Source organism: Pseudomyrmex gracilis, unplaced genomic scaffold (genome assembly GCF_002006095.1).
Source record: "Pseudomyrmex gracilis isolate BER0280 unplaced genomic scaffold, ASM200609v1 scaffold_1321, whole genome shotgun sequence".
NCBI lineage: Eukaryota > Metazoa > Arthropoda > Insecta > Hymenoptera > Formicidae > Pseudomyrmex > Pseudomyrmex gracilis.
In genome coordinates this window covers 6,242-26,189 of record NW_018021905.1, presented here as the reverse complement: position 1 = coordinate 26,189, position 19,948 = coordinate 6,242, and the positions used below count along the sequence as shown (strand labels likewise).

The following is a 19,948-nucleotide window of genomic DNA, read 5'->3' as shown; positions in this document are numbered from 1 at the left end:
CCTCTGTCGTCATTTATCTCATTATTTTTAGCATGCCATGATATCAGTTTGCTAGCATACCAACGCGTGGCATCACTGAACAACACTGTACCAATATATTGTTCACATGGCATGCTTTCACGGCGTGCTGACACGTGATGTTTGCTGGGTAACTGGCTCCGACTAATTTGTGAGAGCCACTTTGTGTACACCCAATATGAACCTATGCGGTGTACTGAGCTCAGACGAATACGCGGATCCAGCAAAGAACTGCTGCCATTCGACCAGCCGAACACACAATTTGCACCGACACCCGAAATGTACAATCGGTGCAAACCAGCCGAAATCGCTATTAAAATATTTTACAATATGCTTTTTCATAAGCATATTGTACGCACCGACTCTGTCGACCGACTGTGTTGACTGGGATTGTCTACACCTGAAAATAGATGTCGCTACGATAGTTCTTTTCTGGTTAAAGTCGATGTAAAAGTCGATTGAATAACCGATGTGTATGCGACTTGCAGTAAATACAAACAAACCTTGATACGCGCGATCGTTACTGAATTTTACGTATACATATTTTGGTGCATTTTTTAATTACAAAAATGTGTGGACAAACAAAGCAGTCACAATGACATAATATCCCAGCAAAATATGAACAATTTCGATTTGAAACTGGCAAACCAATTCATCTATTAGCGCATATTATTGTTTATAATTTGCATTGGGCGCAAGTTGACTTCTTGGCGGTTGATCGTGATTGTTATGAAACGCTTAAAATGAATGTAGTATGTGTGATATGTAGCAGCGACATGGTGCTGGCATGCAGCGAGATCTTTAGTGCACCTTGTGGACACATTTTTCATCATGAATGCTTGAAACAATGGCTTGAAAGGTTTGTAATTTTAATTCTATTCGTATCTGTCTCTTTTTCTTTCTTATTGTTCAAAATACTTGTGTTTTATTTTGGAATTTATACATTATATGTGTACAATAAAATTGAAGCTTGTTTTAAATTCTTATTGCAGGTCAAAGAGTTGTCCGCAATGTCGCGAAAGAGCAACCAAGAACACTATACACAAGATATATTTCAATTTTTCGAACAATGATAGTATCATAGAAGATCCGTCGTTTCTGCAGCAAAGAATTGAAAATCTAAATTTTCAGATAAAGCTGAAGGACAGAGAAATCGATACTCTCAGAGCAATAGAGAAAAAATTAGAAAAGGAGACACTCGGCTTGAGACAGGAAGTTAGAAAAGTTGAAAGTAGTATAAAGAGCAAAGAAAGCGCGATTCTTGCATTTAAGGAACAGCTTGAGTTTTATAGACATGAAAATCAAGAACTCAAAAAATTTAATGAAGAAATAAATACCTATAAGCATGAGATTAAATTGTTGAAAAAAGAACTTGGTCTCTTAAAAAAGTATGTTTTTCATAATATTCTTTTATCAGTTTTAGACATACCAAATGTAATCAAAAGTACAATTTCAAAACCATTTTTACAATTTTATATTTATTTTATAGCATTCAAAATCTAATAGAAACTTCTATACCCGAGGTGGATGCAATGTTGGCAGAAACACATGATGCTAACACACTTGCCACATATGTATCAGTATTGAAAAGGTACTTTTATATAAATAATTATATTAGAAGATGTATATTACCATAGAGGAACCAAAAAATAATTTAGAGTTCTCAAAAAACAAATTTTTTCAAGAATTTGACTTGTATTTTCTCAAAACTTTAATTCATAATCAGTCTTTTTATCATGTAAAAATAAATGAAAAACTTAAAAATAATGAAAATCTTTAATATATCTTATTTACATTTGTTTTAGAGAATTAAAACTTAATCATCAAAAGAGAACAAAACTTAGAGACATGTACAACATGTTACAACAAGAAAAGAAACAATTACAGGAAGAATTAAGATTAGAAAAAAACACTTGCAAGGAGTTGAGAGAAGAAAATCGACAAATCTATGAAAAACTGTATGCAATATTTTAAATTATCAAATTAAATTTCTGTTTTGCAAACTATTTTTGTTACATTGTCACAAATTATAAATTTTTTCAGTAACTTGACTAGTCGTGAAACATTGTCAAATGAAGATCTCAAGGAGGAGGTGATAGAGGTGAGAAAGGTATTTATGGATACAATAAAACTTGCAGAAGACAAAGGCTCAGTGAAGAGCAAAAATACAGTAAGTGACAGTCGAAAATAGTAATTATTATAATGTATGACTTTCTTGACTTATATAAATGCAAAAACTGGATATAACATTAGCAGTTTCTTCCGTATCAGGATTCTAGCAATACTTCAGAAAAAGAAAAATTGCAAGATACGTTCTTGAAGTGTTGTCCAATAAAGCGATCTAGTAATCATTTAAAGGTACCTTCTATATTGACAAAAAAGTCAAAGTTTAATCAACCGAATCAAGTAAGCTGTGTTCATATCTACATTTTACACATTTGCATATTTATAATGTTTAATATCACTTTAAGAGGAATGTTTTTCATATTTCTTCTAGAAGACTGTCAGTGACAATAGTATGATGAATTTTGACGGCTTTGGAGGACATGCCAAATACGATATATTTCCTAGTCGATCATCTCGTTTGTTCGTGGAAAAAAACAAAGAAAAAGCAAAAATAAAACAATCAAAACTTGATACCGGTGGTAATAAAAAAATTGATACTATATTACTTTCGTAAATTTGTATACAAACGATATTCTTGAAATTGTACTGATAATAGAAATTGTAACGATATAATTAACTGGAATCTAAAAAGAAGTTATTTTTTTTAAATAAAAAAAAGTTGATATTTATTTGCAACAAAAATTAAAATTTTCTCATTATTCGATATAAGAGAACAAACCAACGCAACTTGTAGACAAGTTGTTTTAACATCAAAATGTATGTGACTTTAATAGATAAATAAGAATTTTGTAATTTTGTAATCAAAGAAAATGAATTCAGTAGTAGTTTTAAATGTGCATAAAATTTGTATTGCTACAATCTTCGGATGAGATCAGATGTAAATCGAAAGATTGGAACAGAATGACGTAAAATTTTAATTGCAAACGTATTATATTACAGGAAACATGTCTACATTTGATGTCACATTTGTAGCAGTTTTTAAATTGAAAAATTATTCGATTTTTAAGACTAATCTAAATTTCTTTAATGTAATATATGGTTTTCTTTATTTTTCTAATATGATGCTTTGTAAACAAATGTCTGTTTGTGTAAAAGTTATATATTTATACGCTTATTTTACATGATAATTGTTATTTAATACACAAATAAACTGCATTTTTTTTAAATATATAATCTCATTGTTGCAATTGACAAAACAACACGTGCGCGTCATCTCTGATACGAAAGTGTTAATCTTTAGCGATATGCGTGACACCGTAAATGATTAGCGGCTATTGGTAATTCACGCGTCATCCGCAAAGTTACAGATCCTTGTCTCTTATTTTACATTCAGTTTGTGATTTAAGTTCTTTGAGAAAGAGGTCGCGCAGGGCAAGCAAAACTCTATTCCGAGAATTATAGCTGCGCATTCGCTTTTTGTATATATACTAAATAACAATAAAGATTATTTGTTACGGCAACACACACAAGTGTTGGATCAAAAACACGTAATGTATGTAAATATTCGACTTTCTCTTTTTAATGCGCATCACAATTTCAGTAAAATATTCGTGCTACTATAATATAAATTTTTTTTAGAAAACTTGTCAAGTGTGTGCGGGTGAAGTCAAACCCGGGTATATTGCGTTCATTGCCTGTCATTTTCCGCATTACGTTCACGGCCCCACGACCGCACCGCATTATGATAATACAGTTGGGGAATTATACATTTTCACGGTCGACGTGCTCCGGACGACGGATGGAAAACAAAACGCGAGAAGAAAGCATGCACACGTGTATGTATAAACGGTCAGACATACGCATCGATTTTGAAAGCACGATGGCGTCACATGTTGCAACCGACCAGCTGTGTTATACAAGAAAATCGAATCGCAACTCGCGGAGCTTTCGAGCGAACTTTTACAAGCGCAAGAAGAAACTCCGCTCCTTTTTATTAACGTCGCTACTTTGTATTACACTTGATATTTGCACTGCGAACGAGTTTACTGTACAAATTGTAAATAGAAGTGAGCAATTCTCGCTGGAGTTTTGACGTGACGCACTCTTTCGAATCGAAAAAGAGCAATAACCGCATTATATCGCGCTCTTTTGAAAGTTGTGCGCGAATTCGAAGACGAAAAAGCAAAGTTTTCGTCGAAAACTACTGCGAGGGACACCGCGCGCATGCGCGCGGCTACCAGTTTGCTTGTACGCGCGGCTCCGCGTCAGTCCATGCGGTTGCTTTGCGGAGTGTGGTTTGTGTCAGAAGAAGAGTAAACATTGACACCGTCTTAAATCTGACCTTTGACAAACTCTCGTCTTTCGTTGACTTGCGACAATCGCGCTTCGCAATTTGCGACGCAAAATCGAAACGGAATCCGCGGCATCTTTTCTGACTTCTCGCGAAGAAGTCGAGAAACGTTCTAACGTTCGTTCGAATCGAAGGATCTCCGTCAGGATCTCGCGGCCCGGACTATGCCAGCGGATGCCGAACTCAGCAGCCTGCTCAGCAGGCGACAGAGGATCAACGACGAGCTTGAGGAGGGCAAGGAGGTGAAGAAGCAGTACAAGTTCGTGAACGTGTACACGGAATTCCACGAGCTGTCGCGCCGCGAGATCAAGCAGTACGAGCAGACCTTCAACAGGTGAGTACATACTCTTCCCTTCGTCATCTCTTGTTTGCCCGATCCTTGTCGCGGCGCGGTCGAGAAATACAATCAATGAATTACATTAACCGGTTTTGTACACACGGCGCGCGTTTGTTTCTCTCAAAAGATCTTTTTAAACTTTCCAAAGTGGAATTGCAAGAAGTGAAAAAAACTGTAAAAAGAGAAGAGGAATCGAGAGATTTCTTGCTGTAAAATCGATTAGCAAAAGCACTGGTAATTAGACTCATAGACTTCGAGAAACATTTAAACAGTTTCTTTGTTTTTGCGACGCACAAGACGCGTTTTGTCTTAAACGCACCTGCGACTGTGTTAAGTGGCTTGTGTTATATATAATATTATCAACTTAATAGGCACACACTCTGCGCCTAGTTGTTTATTTTTACGAGTCAGCCTCGGAGAATACGCACACACACGCACACGTGTAATCAGATGGAGATAAATGTCGCCGGAGTTTTATCGTCATCGAAACGGAACAAATGTCATTAGCGACAAACACTTTCGAATCGCACGTCCACGCGAGCGAATTTAAATCTATTTTGACTAATGACGTCCATTGTGGAATAAGATTTTTTTTTTAATCCGTTAAATTTTTTTTCCTTCGTTAACAAATGTCTCACAAATTCGCTCAGTGAATTACATCTTTTAATCGTAAAAATTTTTTGAGTTTTCTCACAAATAGAATAATTCTGATTCACTTCAGAACGTCACAAAGATTTCCTCGAAATTTTTAGTTTCTCTCAATCTTTTTGTTCGTAGAAACGAGATAAAACGCACTATACTACCACATCTACATGTCGATATATGCATATCGCGTGTAGTTTATTACAATTTTACACTAGCACACAGTTTGGAATATTTTTGTTTTTTGGTTATCATGTGCGAGTGCGAGAAAATTTGTTTAATTGAAATTACATCAATTTATTGTTTCATTCCCGACATCCGAGACTCTTCATTATTCGATCTTTGAAAACTCGGCTACTCTTTTCTCCCCACGTTAATACGTACCATTCGGATAATAGCGAAGGAGATTAGTTCGATCATCGTTGATTTCCTCCGCTCGATGGAATATCTCGGAGGTACGTCTACTTCAGATGCGATCTTCGCGCGCGTTGATTTGTGCAGCTGCGCGTTAAAGTCGCTTGCTTGCACGCGATATTATTCGATTAAATAGAAAACGTTGTTGATCAGAAATTTCTCTCTCTCGCCCGAGGAATGTCCTCTCGTTCGGATCCCGTTCGCACAGATTGTATTTAATTAGAACAGATATACCTATTTCTCTCTCACGCGCGATCGTCTCTTCTCTCTCGAGATTTCCTCAGCTAATCCGTTAACAATCCGTTTTCGCGTTACCATCGTCGTTTAATCGTCGCGCATATCCACCTACATCTCACGATAACCGACTTCGCGAAATCTATGAACTCGTGTGTGATTTGGGAATTAATACAAGTAAGCGCACTTGAATGCTGTGCGTATTCAGGCGGCACAGAGTAAATGTCAGTCTTTGTACAATCTCGCTCGTAACTGATTAATCCAACTTAGTGTCACGATTTTGAGGATTTACATTTGAGTAAATAAACATTTACTCAAGGCAATCAGCGTTCGGCTTTTTCGGCCTGTTTTCATTTATTTGAACTTTATATAGAGCCTATTATTTTATTATTGTTTTATTATTTTATTTTATTAGTTTTTTATTTTTATCTCTCGATTACTTTCTCGTAAAAAAAAAACCATCAGTCCTCACACTGTCACGAGACGATTTGATTTGCGAAAAAGATTTTTGTTGCAATCTACATTGCGGGACACGTCGGTGCAATAAAATCCAGAGTAATTTGTCACTTTTCTTTCTTATCACATTTCCGATTGTACCGGCTATAAATATCTTTTCTTTTTCTTCTTCCTTAGTTTTAGAGATTTTCACGCTGTACAAAGGATTTTTGTTCTCGCAGTATATCTTCGAAAGTATTCGAGCGTCTTACGCACTTTGTACGTACGTGATGTCAAACTTGCTACCAAGCTAACTCCGAAATACCTACCTGCGCACCGGGATACAAAGGGCGCAGTAGGTATCGAGAATTGTGTGGCGAGAGGGGCACGGCAAGAGGCTCCCGGGCACGGGAACCCCGAGGTCGTCTGCCCTCACGGCGCAGCTTGCGTTTCTTCTTCTTCGAGAAATGCACGTCACGAATCTCTCGGCGCTCTCGGTGGTTTCGTAATGGCCGTGCGATTCTCCACGTCTCTGTGATTTTCCTCATCAGTACGAGCTCTCTCTCTCTCTCTCTCTCTCTCTTTCTTTCTCTCTGGTACGTTCTTCCTATTCTACGTTAATAAATCGTGGAAAATCGCTTTATTATCCGACGTGGCCGACGAGAAAACAACGTCGTCGAACGGGATCTTTCGAGAACGACAGGCATCTGTTCTTTGTTAGAATTGATTTGGAAAACAGAGAAGAACGCGCGCAAACGCCCGGAGATCGAGAGCTCGGATTAATAAAATAAAGAAGAGCGAGAGCGTTATAAATTTCAAGGTGGGATTGATACCGAAGCGAGAAACGCAGGCGCGCGTTTTGGAGAAAATATGTCGTCTTTACGATTTATCGCGCCCCCGAGGTCGCGAAAGATAACCGGTTTCACGGCGAAAAGACAAGGACGACTTCTCTTCGACGAGCGCCGAGACACGAACGCGCCAGCAATCATCGTTCCTTCCGGATGACGTATTATCGTAATGTGCGCGCAGGACACGCACGTGCGCCCTGCGGGCGACGCACGGAAGAAAGAACCCACGTGCCGCTTTCCGTCGAGAGGCTCTTTGCCGTTGCTTCTTGTTTGAACAGAAAGGAAAAGTCAATCACACACCTAACCACGGTCGTGTAATAATTCAAGAACCAAGTCGAGTGCGTTTGTAAAGGCGTTACGTGAAACGCGGAACAGGGGATTTTAAAGATGTAACGCGTTAAGAGAATGACGGACGACTCTCCTGTTCTCGTATTTACGTCGTCTCGTTTTTTCGACGTCTGTGTTTATTTTTCGATCGAACGTTTTCTCTCATTTTTTTGTCTTCGCGTGTGTGAAATTTGAGAAGAAAAGATTTTAGCACAAGCAATGTAATACATCTCTGCTCAGCAGAACGCATAATAAACGCTATTCAAGCAGACTCGACAATACCACAAGTCAACCTTCTCGGTTTATTCGCTGCGGTTTATCTGCAATAATCCGATACACGAACGTGTCGCATCTTTTTCTCGAGCGGCGATCAGAATAAAAACGTGTAATTCTTTTCTTAATCACGCGGTAATCCAATATGTATATATATATATATATATATTACAATATATATATATACACACACACGCGTATCCATCAGCCTTTGTGTCTCTGACCAAGCTAAATATACAATGTCTTGTTGCGGTTTTAGTTCGGCGACACGCGATAGCGCTCGTTCGCGGATGAGCGCGGATGCGTTTACGTAGGATGCGGTTGTTATCTATCCAACATTTCCTGCGCGAGCGAGCAGAGTCGAAAGCCGACGGCTGGTCAGGTTCTCTCCCGCGCCGCACACAATTTCCTACAGGATTCACAGGAAGCCGCTCTCCTAGAGGGGATTTTTTTCGGGGACCCCCTGATTGCGGACCCCTCCGGTTCGGATCGTATATAAACTGAAGAACTCCAATTAATCGTTTGAATATACCATAAGTAATTGAATCGAGCTGGGTGGTTCAGCATGTGACATCCGCTCGTCACGTCCCAACCGGTTACGTCTCTTCTTTTTTGCTACCATCGCGATACAGTTCCGGTCGTATATTAAATTTATGTGTGAAAAAAAAGCGATGATCTCCACGAGATTACGATACTTCGGTGTGTACATAAGTTTGTTTGTTTTTTTTTGTTTGTCGATCTATGGAAAATCATTAACTGTATATTACACATTTTTTTATTAATGTGTGTATTAATGAAGGCTGTAAATAGCACGGAAAGAGATTAATGATCCTGCACGGTGTGATTTACAACCGGTCGGAGAGTTACATTCAGTCTGTGTGTCTATCGACTTGAAACTCCCATCGAACGTGAGTCGCGCGAGGTCGCGAGAGTCGCGGTTTTTCCACGGTTCGATTGGACGCGCGCGTTTAAACTTTCCCCGTCACAAACGATACCGCATACATTGCGGTGTGATCGATTCGCCTTTACACGCGAGACAACGCCGACCTTAACCCTTTCGACACTCAAGTAGGCGAATGCATATATATATATATATGTGATTGCCGACTCTTTCGAAATCGATAACTCCACGTGGAGGAGGATTAAAAATGTTTTAGAAGCCCGGATCTTTCGATCCGAACCCTGTGAAAGTGCACTTGAATATTTTTGTGTCGAAACGAAATTTTTTTCTTCTCCATTTTTTCGTTTGACATTTCTTTCCCCGCATGCGAGAACCGAAGCAAGGAAATGAAGAAAAGTCCTTAAAAACGCCCCCGTTGCACTCTGTGGCACGACGACGAACCGTTACTTCTCGTGGCCGTTCGAAGTAATCGCGCGTTCCGAATAAATAAACGCGGCGTAAGAATTTATTTCTCTACTCGCCGCGATGCGAAGGTGCTCGAAAGTATTCTTCTTCTTCGCGGCAAACACCGCTAGACAATTTTGAATAAATGTTTCGTTGATGGAAAGAGACGCTGCGTTTTATCCCGGCGCTTATATAGAAAAGTCGTTTTCCACGGCTCACAATGCGCGCGATTTGCGATTCTTCTTCTGTATCTCTCTTCGCGGAATTCCAATCTTTATTTAAAACTCTTCTCGCAATCTCACAATTGAGATGTTACTAGTCGGTGTGTACATTGTAGAAAAAAAAAAATGGTAGCAGCTATTAAAAAACGTGGAAGATTTCAGGATGGAAAGAACTCAACCTTCTGTTTCCTTCCACGTGTGAACGAAATGATGAAGGACTTTTACTTTCGCATCAAACCGGCATTTATTTAATACAATGGAACAGTTAAAGAGAGGGACGCAGTCAATCGACTGCGTGAAGCTATTATTTAAGAACGGACGCGGTGTACTATTGTAATTTAGCCGTTTTGTGTTACTTAATCAAAACAACTTTTACTTACATTCACGGGTTTATTTGTTATTTTCATCTTTTTTCTTTTCAATCTCACGAAGTCTCCAACGAGGAAAGCTAGCTATTTGTGAATGGAGTATGAATTATACTGAAATAGCGAATTCTCTCTGAATGCGGCTCGAGAAAATTTTATTCCTCAAGGAAAATTATGCTCTTTCCAATTTCTCGTGGATATGCGATATTTTCTCCTTACCTTTCCAGTTTCTCGTTATTAACGGGGGCGATTAATCTCGCATTAAACTTTTGTAATTTTTTTTTTCTCAAAAATTGCCCGCGCGTATGCGTTTCAGGATCGTAAATCTTCGCGACGCGGGAAAAGACGTCGCAGTGACGTCCTTCGTCGTTCCTCGAAGGACCACCCGTCGTATCGATCTCGGGAAAACAAGGGTAAAACGGGAGACCAGAACGGGCAACACATCTTACCTTGACCCAGTTCTCGGTCGGCCTACGAAAAACGAAGTGCGAGGAACGAGAAACTGCTCGCGCAGTCCGGTCGGAACGATCGCGATCCCGCGGTAACGAGACCAGAAACGGCATCGGGCGTCGTTAATAATATCGTGATAATTGCACACGTATCTCGCGTCCACCACTTCGTGGCAATTAAATGAAAGAAAAGCGTGTCGGGCGAAAATGTGCGCTTAATCTTTCCGGATAATTAAACTTCTTACAACTCTTTGCATTAATAAAACGTGTATATTTATATAATAATTTCAAACGCGAGTGAGTAATTTTTTTCTCAATTAAATGCAATAGCGAGAAAAAAATGTGATTTTATTTTAGGTTATCTAAACTGTCTGTAAATTAAATTATATAATTATATATATAAACTATTTATGTAAACTACTTATATATTTATATGTAAACTATTTATAAACTAGGTATTTATAAATAATGAGAGGATAAATCGCACCAGTTTGTTCAGAGCTTTGTAACTAAAAAATATTTCCGATAGTTCGAGAAAGGTGATGCGTGGTTAAAAGTTCATACATATTTACGATAAAAAACAAAATACGCAACTTTTCAACTATATGTATCTCCGAAAAGTCAATAGAAATCTGCGCCGCGCGCGTTCAACGTATTCATATGTATGTACATACAACAATCGCGTTGTATTTATGCAAGTACCGCGCGACACAATCCACGTTGATTGGGTCGTTTCACTCGAACGATTATAACTATCTCGACGCGCGATCCCGGCAAAAAGAGTCGGCGACGATCCACGGCAACAATCGCGGGTATCGATTCCGTTCGCGAAGTGACGTAACAACAGCATTTACAGTCGGAAAGAGAAATTGTACAAAAGATCACGAAAGTTTTGCGCAATTACGTGAAAATATTTCTATACTAACATTTCAAACATTTTATCTTTTGTTCGACGTTGTATCAAATTTACTCTGCGTTAATTGATGCGTAAAATATTTAGATTAATATTTAAATTAATATTTAAATTAATATTTAGATTAATATTTAGATTAATATTCAGATTAATTGCGAATTTAAGAGACAATGTCGACGCTAAATAAAAAAACGTATGTATATTCACTGACGTATCTAATGCTTTTATCTTTTTTTATCTTTCGTTCTTACTGATCACGTTACTTAACCGCGTTTAGGGTCACCTGATCTCTACCTTTTTTTCGCCGTTCTTCTCTTTACTTCGTAGAGTCAATGCTTTGCAATTTGAGAGAAAGAACCAAATTCTAATTGACACATTAAATTACAGCGAACGTGTCGGAAGAACGAGCGAGTTTGTGAGACAAAGATAACGAGCACGACAAGATTTTTGTTTGCGCGTAATTGGCCGAGGCGGCGAGGTCCGAGCGAATATTGACCTTCCGAACGAGATAATTAGAATTTGTCCTGATTGGAAGGATTTACCGGCATCTTCCCGCCTACGTCGCTTCAATTTCCGGTCCCTCGCCAGCAACGTCGTTAACTAATGCGGAAGCAATTTCCTTTAACGTCGCGCTCTTCTGCACTCTAACGATCTTCGGTCAAAAATTACTGACGAATTGGCGGAACGATTTTTCTTCGCTTTTAATATCATGACAATCAAAATAGAGGAGTGCACGAGTTTAAAACCACCGATTCGAACCGCAAGAATGAACTTTAAATCGTCGAGAGTTTAAGCGTGCGTGTAATTTTTTTAATTTTTAATTTTGTTATTTTTATTTAATTTTTTACAAAAGTCGCACAGTGGCTTTTATCAGATTTCGTTAAACACGATGACGAAAAAACCGGTTTATTACTGTGCAACTGATCTTTAACCCGGTATAGTTATATCAACGACAACGTATCTATAGACCAGTTATATAATGTAGAGAGTATAATTTGTGATATCGCGTGTGTGTGTATTGTGCATACATACCTGTGATAACACAGATTGCAACTCGACATGGATATGCCGCGAATGACATTTTAATTCTCAAAAAGAACACTGACTGCTNATTACAGACAATTAATTGTACTGACGCGTTAATTATTTGATAACTTGTAAGACAGTGAAAAAAAAACGTGAACACGTAGTCGTTTGAGGATCGAGATACCGTTTTACGTATTGCGAATTGACAAAATGATTCGATCTCTCGTCCGCGTAAAAAAAAAAAGAAACACGTTGGAAAGCACGTTTGTGCATTTCGTCGTCGCATTTCTCTATCCCTTACGTGGAAAGTCGCGATTTCACGAGTTTCCGGTTGTGGATATACCGATAAATAAGATTGACATCCTGCCGCGAAGACTCGCGAATCTGAATATTCCGCTTCCCGATAATTAGAACGTATGACAATGACTGATCGATACGAAGATACAAAATCCNTTCACTTTTGTTTTTCCCTGCGAGAATTTTGCAACTCTCTTTTACATCTCATCGTTTCTTCTGTTCTGCGAAAAAAACCGGGTTCTGGAAATAGTTTAGATACGAAAAAATTAGACTTTGCTTTGTAATTTCGTTTACTTCAAAGAAATGATTTCACATGTTGTCAAACAATTATGAATAATAAATAGTCGACGAACATTATTATGATGATGATGATGATTATTATTATTATTGTTGTTGTTGTTGTTGTTGTTGTTGTTGTTGTTGTTATTATTGTTATATTATTATTTTACGAAATAATATCATGCTGGATATTAAAACGCTCTAGTAATTAATAACGCTAATGAGAGATGCAAACGCACATATCACACGTCACACGCTTATTAATTTGATAATTCCAATTGGTTANATCGATTTCATCCCACGATGCGCTCGACTAAGCGCTTGTATTATTTATGTATGTATGTGTAAAGGGTTCTTTCGCGCGAGTATTGCACATATAAAATTGCGCACGGCTNATTGTTTCGAGCGACACACGCGTAGACGTGATCCACTTAACCTTTAGATCGTTCACGCCTACAATTTTTTTTCACGCGCAACGAGAGAGCGATTAAATTAATAATGATGTCAAACAACCCGTCTTGCACTTCCGATGATCGAGAAGTGTCATTGAAAATCATTTTCGCTGTTGTGCGAAGTTTACGTCATATCGCGCGCGTTGATGTAACGAAGTTCTGATAAATCGCGCGGTTACTCACTTCGAGAACCGAACTTATTTGTAGCGCGAGAAAGTNTAGTTTACAGCTTCAAGTTTTTTCTAGCGGCGAGATTCTCTGCGAGAAAAACTTTTAGCGATAAAAAGTTGCAAACATGCGAAATTTTCTGCAGAATCTTGGTCAATTTATTTTGTCCGCTTTCTAACGAAGGACGTTCTAGTTATTAAATGTCTACCTTTTACACACACACACACACATTGCAATTCCGACGTCGGCCTCGTAATAAATACGAAGAAAGTCACGAATGTTAATGACGACCGAGTTAAGACAATCACTGTTACGACTACGGTTACGGGAAATGTTAACTGACGTTTGTTCGTTAGAGAAAAGCTGATTGATTGTCGCAATCAAAATCAATTTCTCGTNCTACATTCTATCTTTTTTTTTTATATACTAGGTATACAGTTTTAATCCGCGATGAGTGGTTCTTATTTTTTTTCCCGAGCCGTTATTCGTACAACAGTTGCGGAGATGCAGCGAGCTTCGTCATAAAAACTACCGTCATTTTCTGTCGTCGAAGCCAGATTTCTTGAATTCGACNAAATAGACGCGAGCTATTTTCGCGATGACGAGAATTCGAGGCCAATTTATCGAGGCGACTTTTTTGGCGAAATGAGTTTGCTAATCGCGCAAGCCCCGTTCGCCAATAATGACACTGTCCCGAATTTTCTTCCTACTTGCTGCCTACGTCGAGCAACCGCATTCAACGACCGGGCCGATTAGATTGCATGCGGTATCGCGTTTTAACCGGAGNCGACTGGTTGCAAGCATGTATATGTATACGTTTAGCCGGGCGTCTTGTTGACTAAGCCAAGCGACATCGTGATGATTTATCGGCAGGTCAATCACTTAAAAATGCTACCGCTCCGAAGTGGCGAAAGGAGGTCGCGAAAGCAAAATTCTCTAGTCAGCAGAATAGATTATACACCTTTTGCAGCTATTCTTTCTCACCTTGAATCAATAATTTAAATGTTCGAAACAATTCTCTTTTGCATCCGCAACATTGACAATTTTAGCTTTGAAGTTCAACATTGTTTAAATTAATTAATTCGATAATGATATGAATATGAGATAACGATTCGTTTNAAATTTAATTAAACGGCTCGCCAGTTGAATTTTACAAACTTGATTCAATTCTACTAATTATTTTTTTTCTTGTTTTATAAAAAAAGCAAGTAAACCATAAATCTGATTTCTATCGTTGCAGATTTGACGACGGACGCGACGGATATCTCGATCTCTCCGAGCTGAAGCGAATGATGGAAGTTCTGGGCGCACCGCAAACGCATCTCGGACTCAAGGCGATGATCCAAGAAGTCGACGAAGACGGCGACGGTCGTATATCTTTCCGCGAGGTTGGTTGTTTGTTTTTACAAAAATCTCAAGACCTTATTCGAAGAGTTACATACGATTTTATCAGNGACGCCTTTAATCTGTTGAGATCGGTTACATCACGAAAGAACGTTGCGTTTCACCGCAGGCAAAATGATTTGTAAAGCCATTCTGTTCTGTTTTGTTAGTTTTAGCGCACCGCTTCGTGCCATCGACCCCGAATAGTCAACGCAAACATAACCGCCGGTCTCTTTCTCTCTACATAATGACCACCCTGACCAGCATTAGTTCTACTCCGCACGCAGTCGTTAAAAATATTGAACCAAAATAGATTTTACTGCACATAACTTTGCTCTTGCGCACGATCCTATTCATCGGAAACACTAGTACATCGTGCAAGTCCGCAAAAACGCAACAATTAAAACGCACCAACTGTTCCCACAATTTTTGGGGGTGAGAAAGAAATTTGTTTTATTTCCTAGAAATTTTACATATTTTACATATCTAGTTTTGTTACCAAAGAATTGTTTAAAATGTTCTGAGAGATAACTTTTTTGGGAGAAAAAGAATTTAGAATTACTTTTTAAAAAAAGTTTAAAAAAAAATTACATTTAAAAAAATGTAATTCTAATTTTTTTTCTCCTAGAAAAGAAAAATTATCTCTTAAAAAGTTATCTCTCTATATATATAAAAAATGTAATTCTAATTTCTTTTTCTCCCAAATGTAATTTTGTTTGTTTCTTTTTTCTCATTATTTTCATATGCTTCCTTTTTGGGGATAACGTTAAATGACGTAATTTTAATTTTGGACGTCGCAAGTCTATTTGCGACGAGGACATAAAAGCAAAACTCTACCCGTAAAAATAGTAGTAGACCCCATGCAATGTTGAACACACGACTCACTCGCTAGTTATGCGCGATAGTCGCGTGTTTATTTTCCAGACATTTAGCTGTGCGTTAGAGAGGCTACACATGTCGGAGAGCCAGGTCTATTTTCGGGTCCACGTCTCCTTCTGTGCAATAAAAATATTTGGAAACTTGTTTAAAAACTGCTTGCAAAAAATATGAGCAAAACTGTAATTTTTTCGTTTCGCAGAAGCAAAACATATTTTACACGAGATATTTTGAAACGGTTAACAATTGTTTATCACTGTGCGTCACAATGCACAAATAAAAAATCACAGTGTTTTTTACGCAAAAGTTAAATCGTAAAAAAACATTTAGCGACTGGAACAAATTTTAATTGTGTTTTTTATGTATATTTGAAATATACAATGTCGCAGTGTGCGATAAAATCGGAAAATATATTCAAATGCACTCGAGAAGAGTATCGAAAACATCTGGTTAACGACGTGCCGTGCACGCGAAATCAATTGCGCTTAACCGATACTTTCGCAATCCGCAGCGTGCGAAACGCAGCGTTGGAAACTTTCGCTCTTAAAGCGAACCTTCGATGTTCAACGCGGTGAACATTATGACGCGGGAAAAAAATCGCGGGCGCATCGCTCGAAGGGAGAGTTGGACTTAATACGACATGCACGCGCGAACAATCGTACGTGACATTCCGCATTTCGCAAACAAAGCCTGCGCGCAAATCGAGCGTAGCATACACGATGCGTGCACGCGTGACTCGCGTTCCTCCCCACGTGTTGTGTTGAATTGCCACTGTGATTCACTTTGCGCGCGATAGTAGTTTGCTCAGCTTACTCACCTTCCTCTTGCTCATTGCTGTGTATGAATTACCGTAAATCGGCAGCGACACACACACGTTCCCCTCCTTCTCTTGTCACGCGATGTACGTTATGTTCAAAGCAAACACATCACGGCACATTTTGAATTCGTCATTATTTGATTATACAAATTTTGTTTTCAATTATTTTTGTATTTTTCATTATTTTATGTTCTTACTTATCTGTATTTTTTTTTAAGCTACAAGCTCCTCAAGAGTTCTGTGTGTTAACGTTCGTTTATTATATTTGACCTTTTTATTTATAGAGTTATCTGAATGTGAAAAAAACAGCTCTGCTTTTTTGCATTTTTGCTTCATCTTATCACTTTGTGTTTTTACATGCCAATCACATACACACACACACACACACGCGCGCGCGCGCGACAGATAATATTTCTCAATTACGACACAAATTCCAATATTTACGCAAATCTTTGAAACAATGTGTGTGTGAAGAATCTCAGCCGAGACATGATACTTCATGTAATAATGTTACTTTCAAGAGCAATGTCTAAAGTCGATTCGGTTTGTCGATAGTTAGTCACATATCTTCGATTGATGGTCACTGCACAGTGTTGTACGTCTTGTTACAGTTTCTGCTTATCTATCGTAAGGCCCGCGCTGGTGAGTTAGAACAGGATTCTGGATTGAGTCAGCTGGCCAGACTCACTGAGGTCGACGTAGACGAAGTTGGTGTCACGGGAGCTAAACATTTCTTCGAGGCCAAGGTACATTCTATACATCACTTAATTGTCAAACACGATAGCTTCTTTGTTTTTTGTGTATCAAGGTTTTTGAACACTTAAAATATTCGGTTTTTTATATTTAATAAATTTTAAAAAATTATAAAAATTATCTATTGTTTGTTTTTCCCGAGATATGTTTATTTCTACGCTGTTTTGGAATAAAATTTATATTATTTGTTGTGTTTCTGTAAGTGTTGCGTGCGGTTTATTATAAAGCATTAGATTTTTTATTGCTATAAAAATACGCGTCAACTTCTATCAATCTCACACAGAGGAAAAAAGATACAGCTTTTCCTATCGAATATCTTTTCCGATTTATTGCACGTGTGAAGCACGCGTTTTCTACAAGTGCACGTATCACGAGATGACACACGCCCGGACAGGCCCAGAAATTTACTTCAGCGTGTCGTGCGCGCTTAAAGGAAGACAGAAAAAAAAATGTACGCGCGAAAGCGTAACCCAAACGAGTTGTAGGTATATTCTGCACGCGCTCCGATTAACGTTTCCTCCTTTGTTTTATATCGTACAGATTGAGCAGCTCCGAAAGGCGTCCAAGTTCGAGGATGAGATTCGCATGGAGCAAGAAGAGCGAAAACGGGAAGAAGAGGAAAAAGCGGCGAGACGGGAGCAATTCCGGCAGAAAGCTGCGATCTTTGGCAAATAATTACGACGGACAAATATTGCGTGAGAGAAGGAGAGGAGAAGTCGCGACCCGACGGCTTCTCGTAGTTTAGAACGCGAAGACGGATCCGTCTCGAATTGTTTGTATGGTTTGTCCCGTCGTCGAAGCCGTTTCGCGATATATCGACAGACGTCAGCAACAAAACGAGCTTGCTCCATAAAGCATTTAAGTGCGCTCCGAAGCGACGCGAAATCACCGACCGGCGATTGTCGTAGGAATTCGAAGCAAGGATTGAGACGAAATATTACTTCAATGAGTTCGATTTCCTGTGCCGTCAGCATCGCGAAAAACGATTTCACGCCGATCGTTCCTACATTCTCGTAAATAAACGAATCCTTTTTCGCGTGTCGAATGGAATACATGAGCTCGGCGAAATTTTAATGTTTTCGATCTTTAATTCTATGAGATCGCGTGGCAGTTTTGCAGCGATTTTTTTTTTTTTTATTTCTACCGTGACAAACAAATCGTGGCGAAATTGCGTTCTCGGAGCGACGAACGAATTTCAGGAAGTAATATAACAGTAATTTAAAAATACTTTTATTTACGCTGAACGTTTTAATATGAATCTGATGCAACATTGGTTGTATTTCCAAATATGTGTCGAGGAAATATCCAGAAAGAAATATCTCCAAATTTATATAATCGTACGTGTACCTCTATATGTGTGTGAATTTTACGTAGACAAATCGAAAATTTAGACATTGTTAATATCTACCGTTTGTCGTATATCTATTGTGTAAAGATGTTCTAAAAGCAATAGCGTGATAGAGAAATTTTATTTTATGATAAGGATTTTCATACTTTAGAGACGTTCGAAATAAAGTTTTATTATCGTGCAGATGTGATGCGCAACGACACAAATTTCAATAGAGTTTAAAGATGGTTATACTGTCAAATAAGTACGAGGGACGATTGATAAGTAACCGAAATTATCGCACGCGTTAGTGTTTGCGTGACAACTCACCGAAGCAGATGCTGTCAGCGATTCTTGATAATGCACCAGCTCACACTTCAACTGTTGCAATAGCCAAAATTTACGAGCTGAGCTTCGAACTGTTGTCTCATCCGCCTTATTCAGATATGTGCAATTTCCAGTTATTTTGAAACTGAATAATTGACTCAGTGGAGAGGAATTTTCGAGCAACAATGAAGTCATCGATGCTCTGCAAATGACTATTTTTAAAAGTTTGAGAAATTTATTCTATTAAATATAAATACCCTCGAGAAGCGTTAGTCAAAACGTATCGAGGTAGAAGGCGACTATAATGAAAAATAAATAAATACATCAATCCAATAGAATGTTGTTCACTTTTTCGTTTCGGATATTTATCAATCGCCTTTCATATATTGCTTTATATCGGCACTATTAGACAATTGTTGTGAATAAAAATTTTACCTTTGATCCTCGTGAAGGAATATAATATGAAAAACAAAGCCAATTGACACGAAAATCAATTGTGAGTTAATTAAGAAGATGAATGGCCTTAAGAAACAATTTGCAGGTCTCGTAAGATTTTTTTTTTGGCGCATGTATCTTAAGTTTTATTGCGATGCGCGGTTGTTTCATTGGGATTTTAATTTCTCCGAATTATTGCATTGGTTACATTAAATGGCCGCGCATATATGACAATATGTATGTGTATAATACAAGACTAGAACATGTATATAAGTATGATTGTATGTGTGATTGTACGTGTGAAAGTAGAGAGAAAGTCAAAGTTCGTTCAATTTTAAATCATTGGAACATAACACATTATTTTTATTATAAACACGTGGAAATCTGGAACGTCTTTGTTATTCATTAACATACTATGTTGATTTGCATATATGCTACATAATTTTTGATATGTGCTTTATAACAAATATCTCGATTTATAAGGTACTTTATGTACTCGCACCGCAAAGATGTAGGTATGACACTTTTAGAGTAAAAAAACAAACAGATGTATAATAATATAATAAAAGA

The 19,948-nt window shown here is 38.1% G+C and overlaps 2 protein-coding genes across 2 annotated transcripts; both read left to right on the top strand.

Moving 5' to 3' along the window:
- Positions 1 to 238: 238 nt before the first annotated feature.
- LOC109862051 (E3 ubiquitin-protein ligase TRAIP) lies at positions 239 to 3,254 on the top strand. The gene is made up of 7 exons (XM_020441945.1): positions 239 to 877; positions 1,011 to 1,406; positions 1,508 to 1,609; positions 1,824 to 1,976; positions 2,062 to 2,188; positions 2,290 to 2,424; positions 2,516 to 3,254. The coding sequence occupies exons 1-7, from the start codon at positions 762 to 764 to the stop codon at positions 2,696 to 2,698; spliced, it is 1,212 nt and encodes a 403-aa protein (XP_020297534.1). The 5' UTR covers positions 239 to 761; the 3' UTR covers positions 2,699 to 3,254.
- Positions 3,255 to 4,339: 1,085 nt separating this feature from the next.
- Positions 4,340 to 18,502, top strand: LOC109862052 (EF-hand domain-containing protein D2 homolog). Its single transcript, XM_020441947.1, has 4 exons — positions 4,340 to 4,769; positions 14,701 to 14,848; positions 17,148 to 17,282; positions 17,830 to 18,502. Exons 1-4 carry the CDS (start codon positions 4,600 to 4,602, stop codon positions 17,962 to 17,964), a joined length of 588 nt encoding a protein of 195 aa, XP_020297536.1. The 5' UTR covers positions 4,340 to 4,599; the 3' UTR covers positions 17,965 to 18,502.
- Positions 18,503 to 19,948: the final 1,446 nt, after the last annotated feature.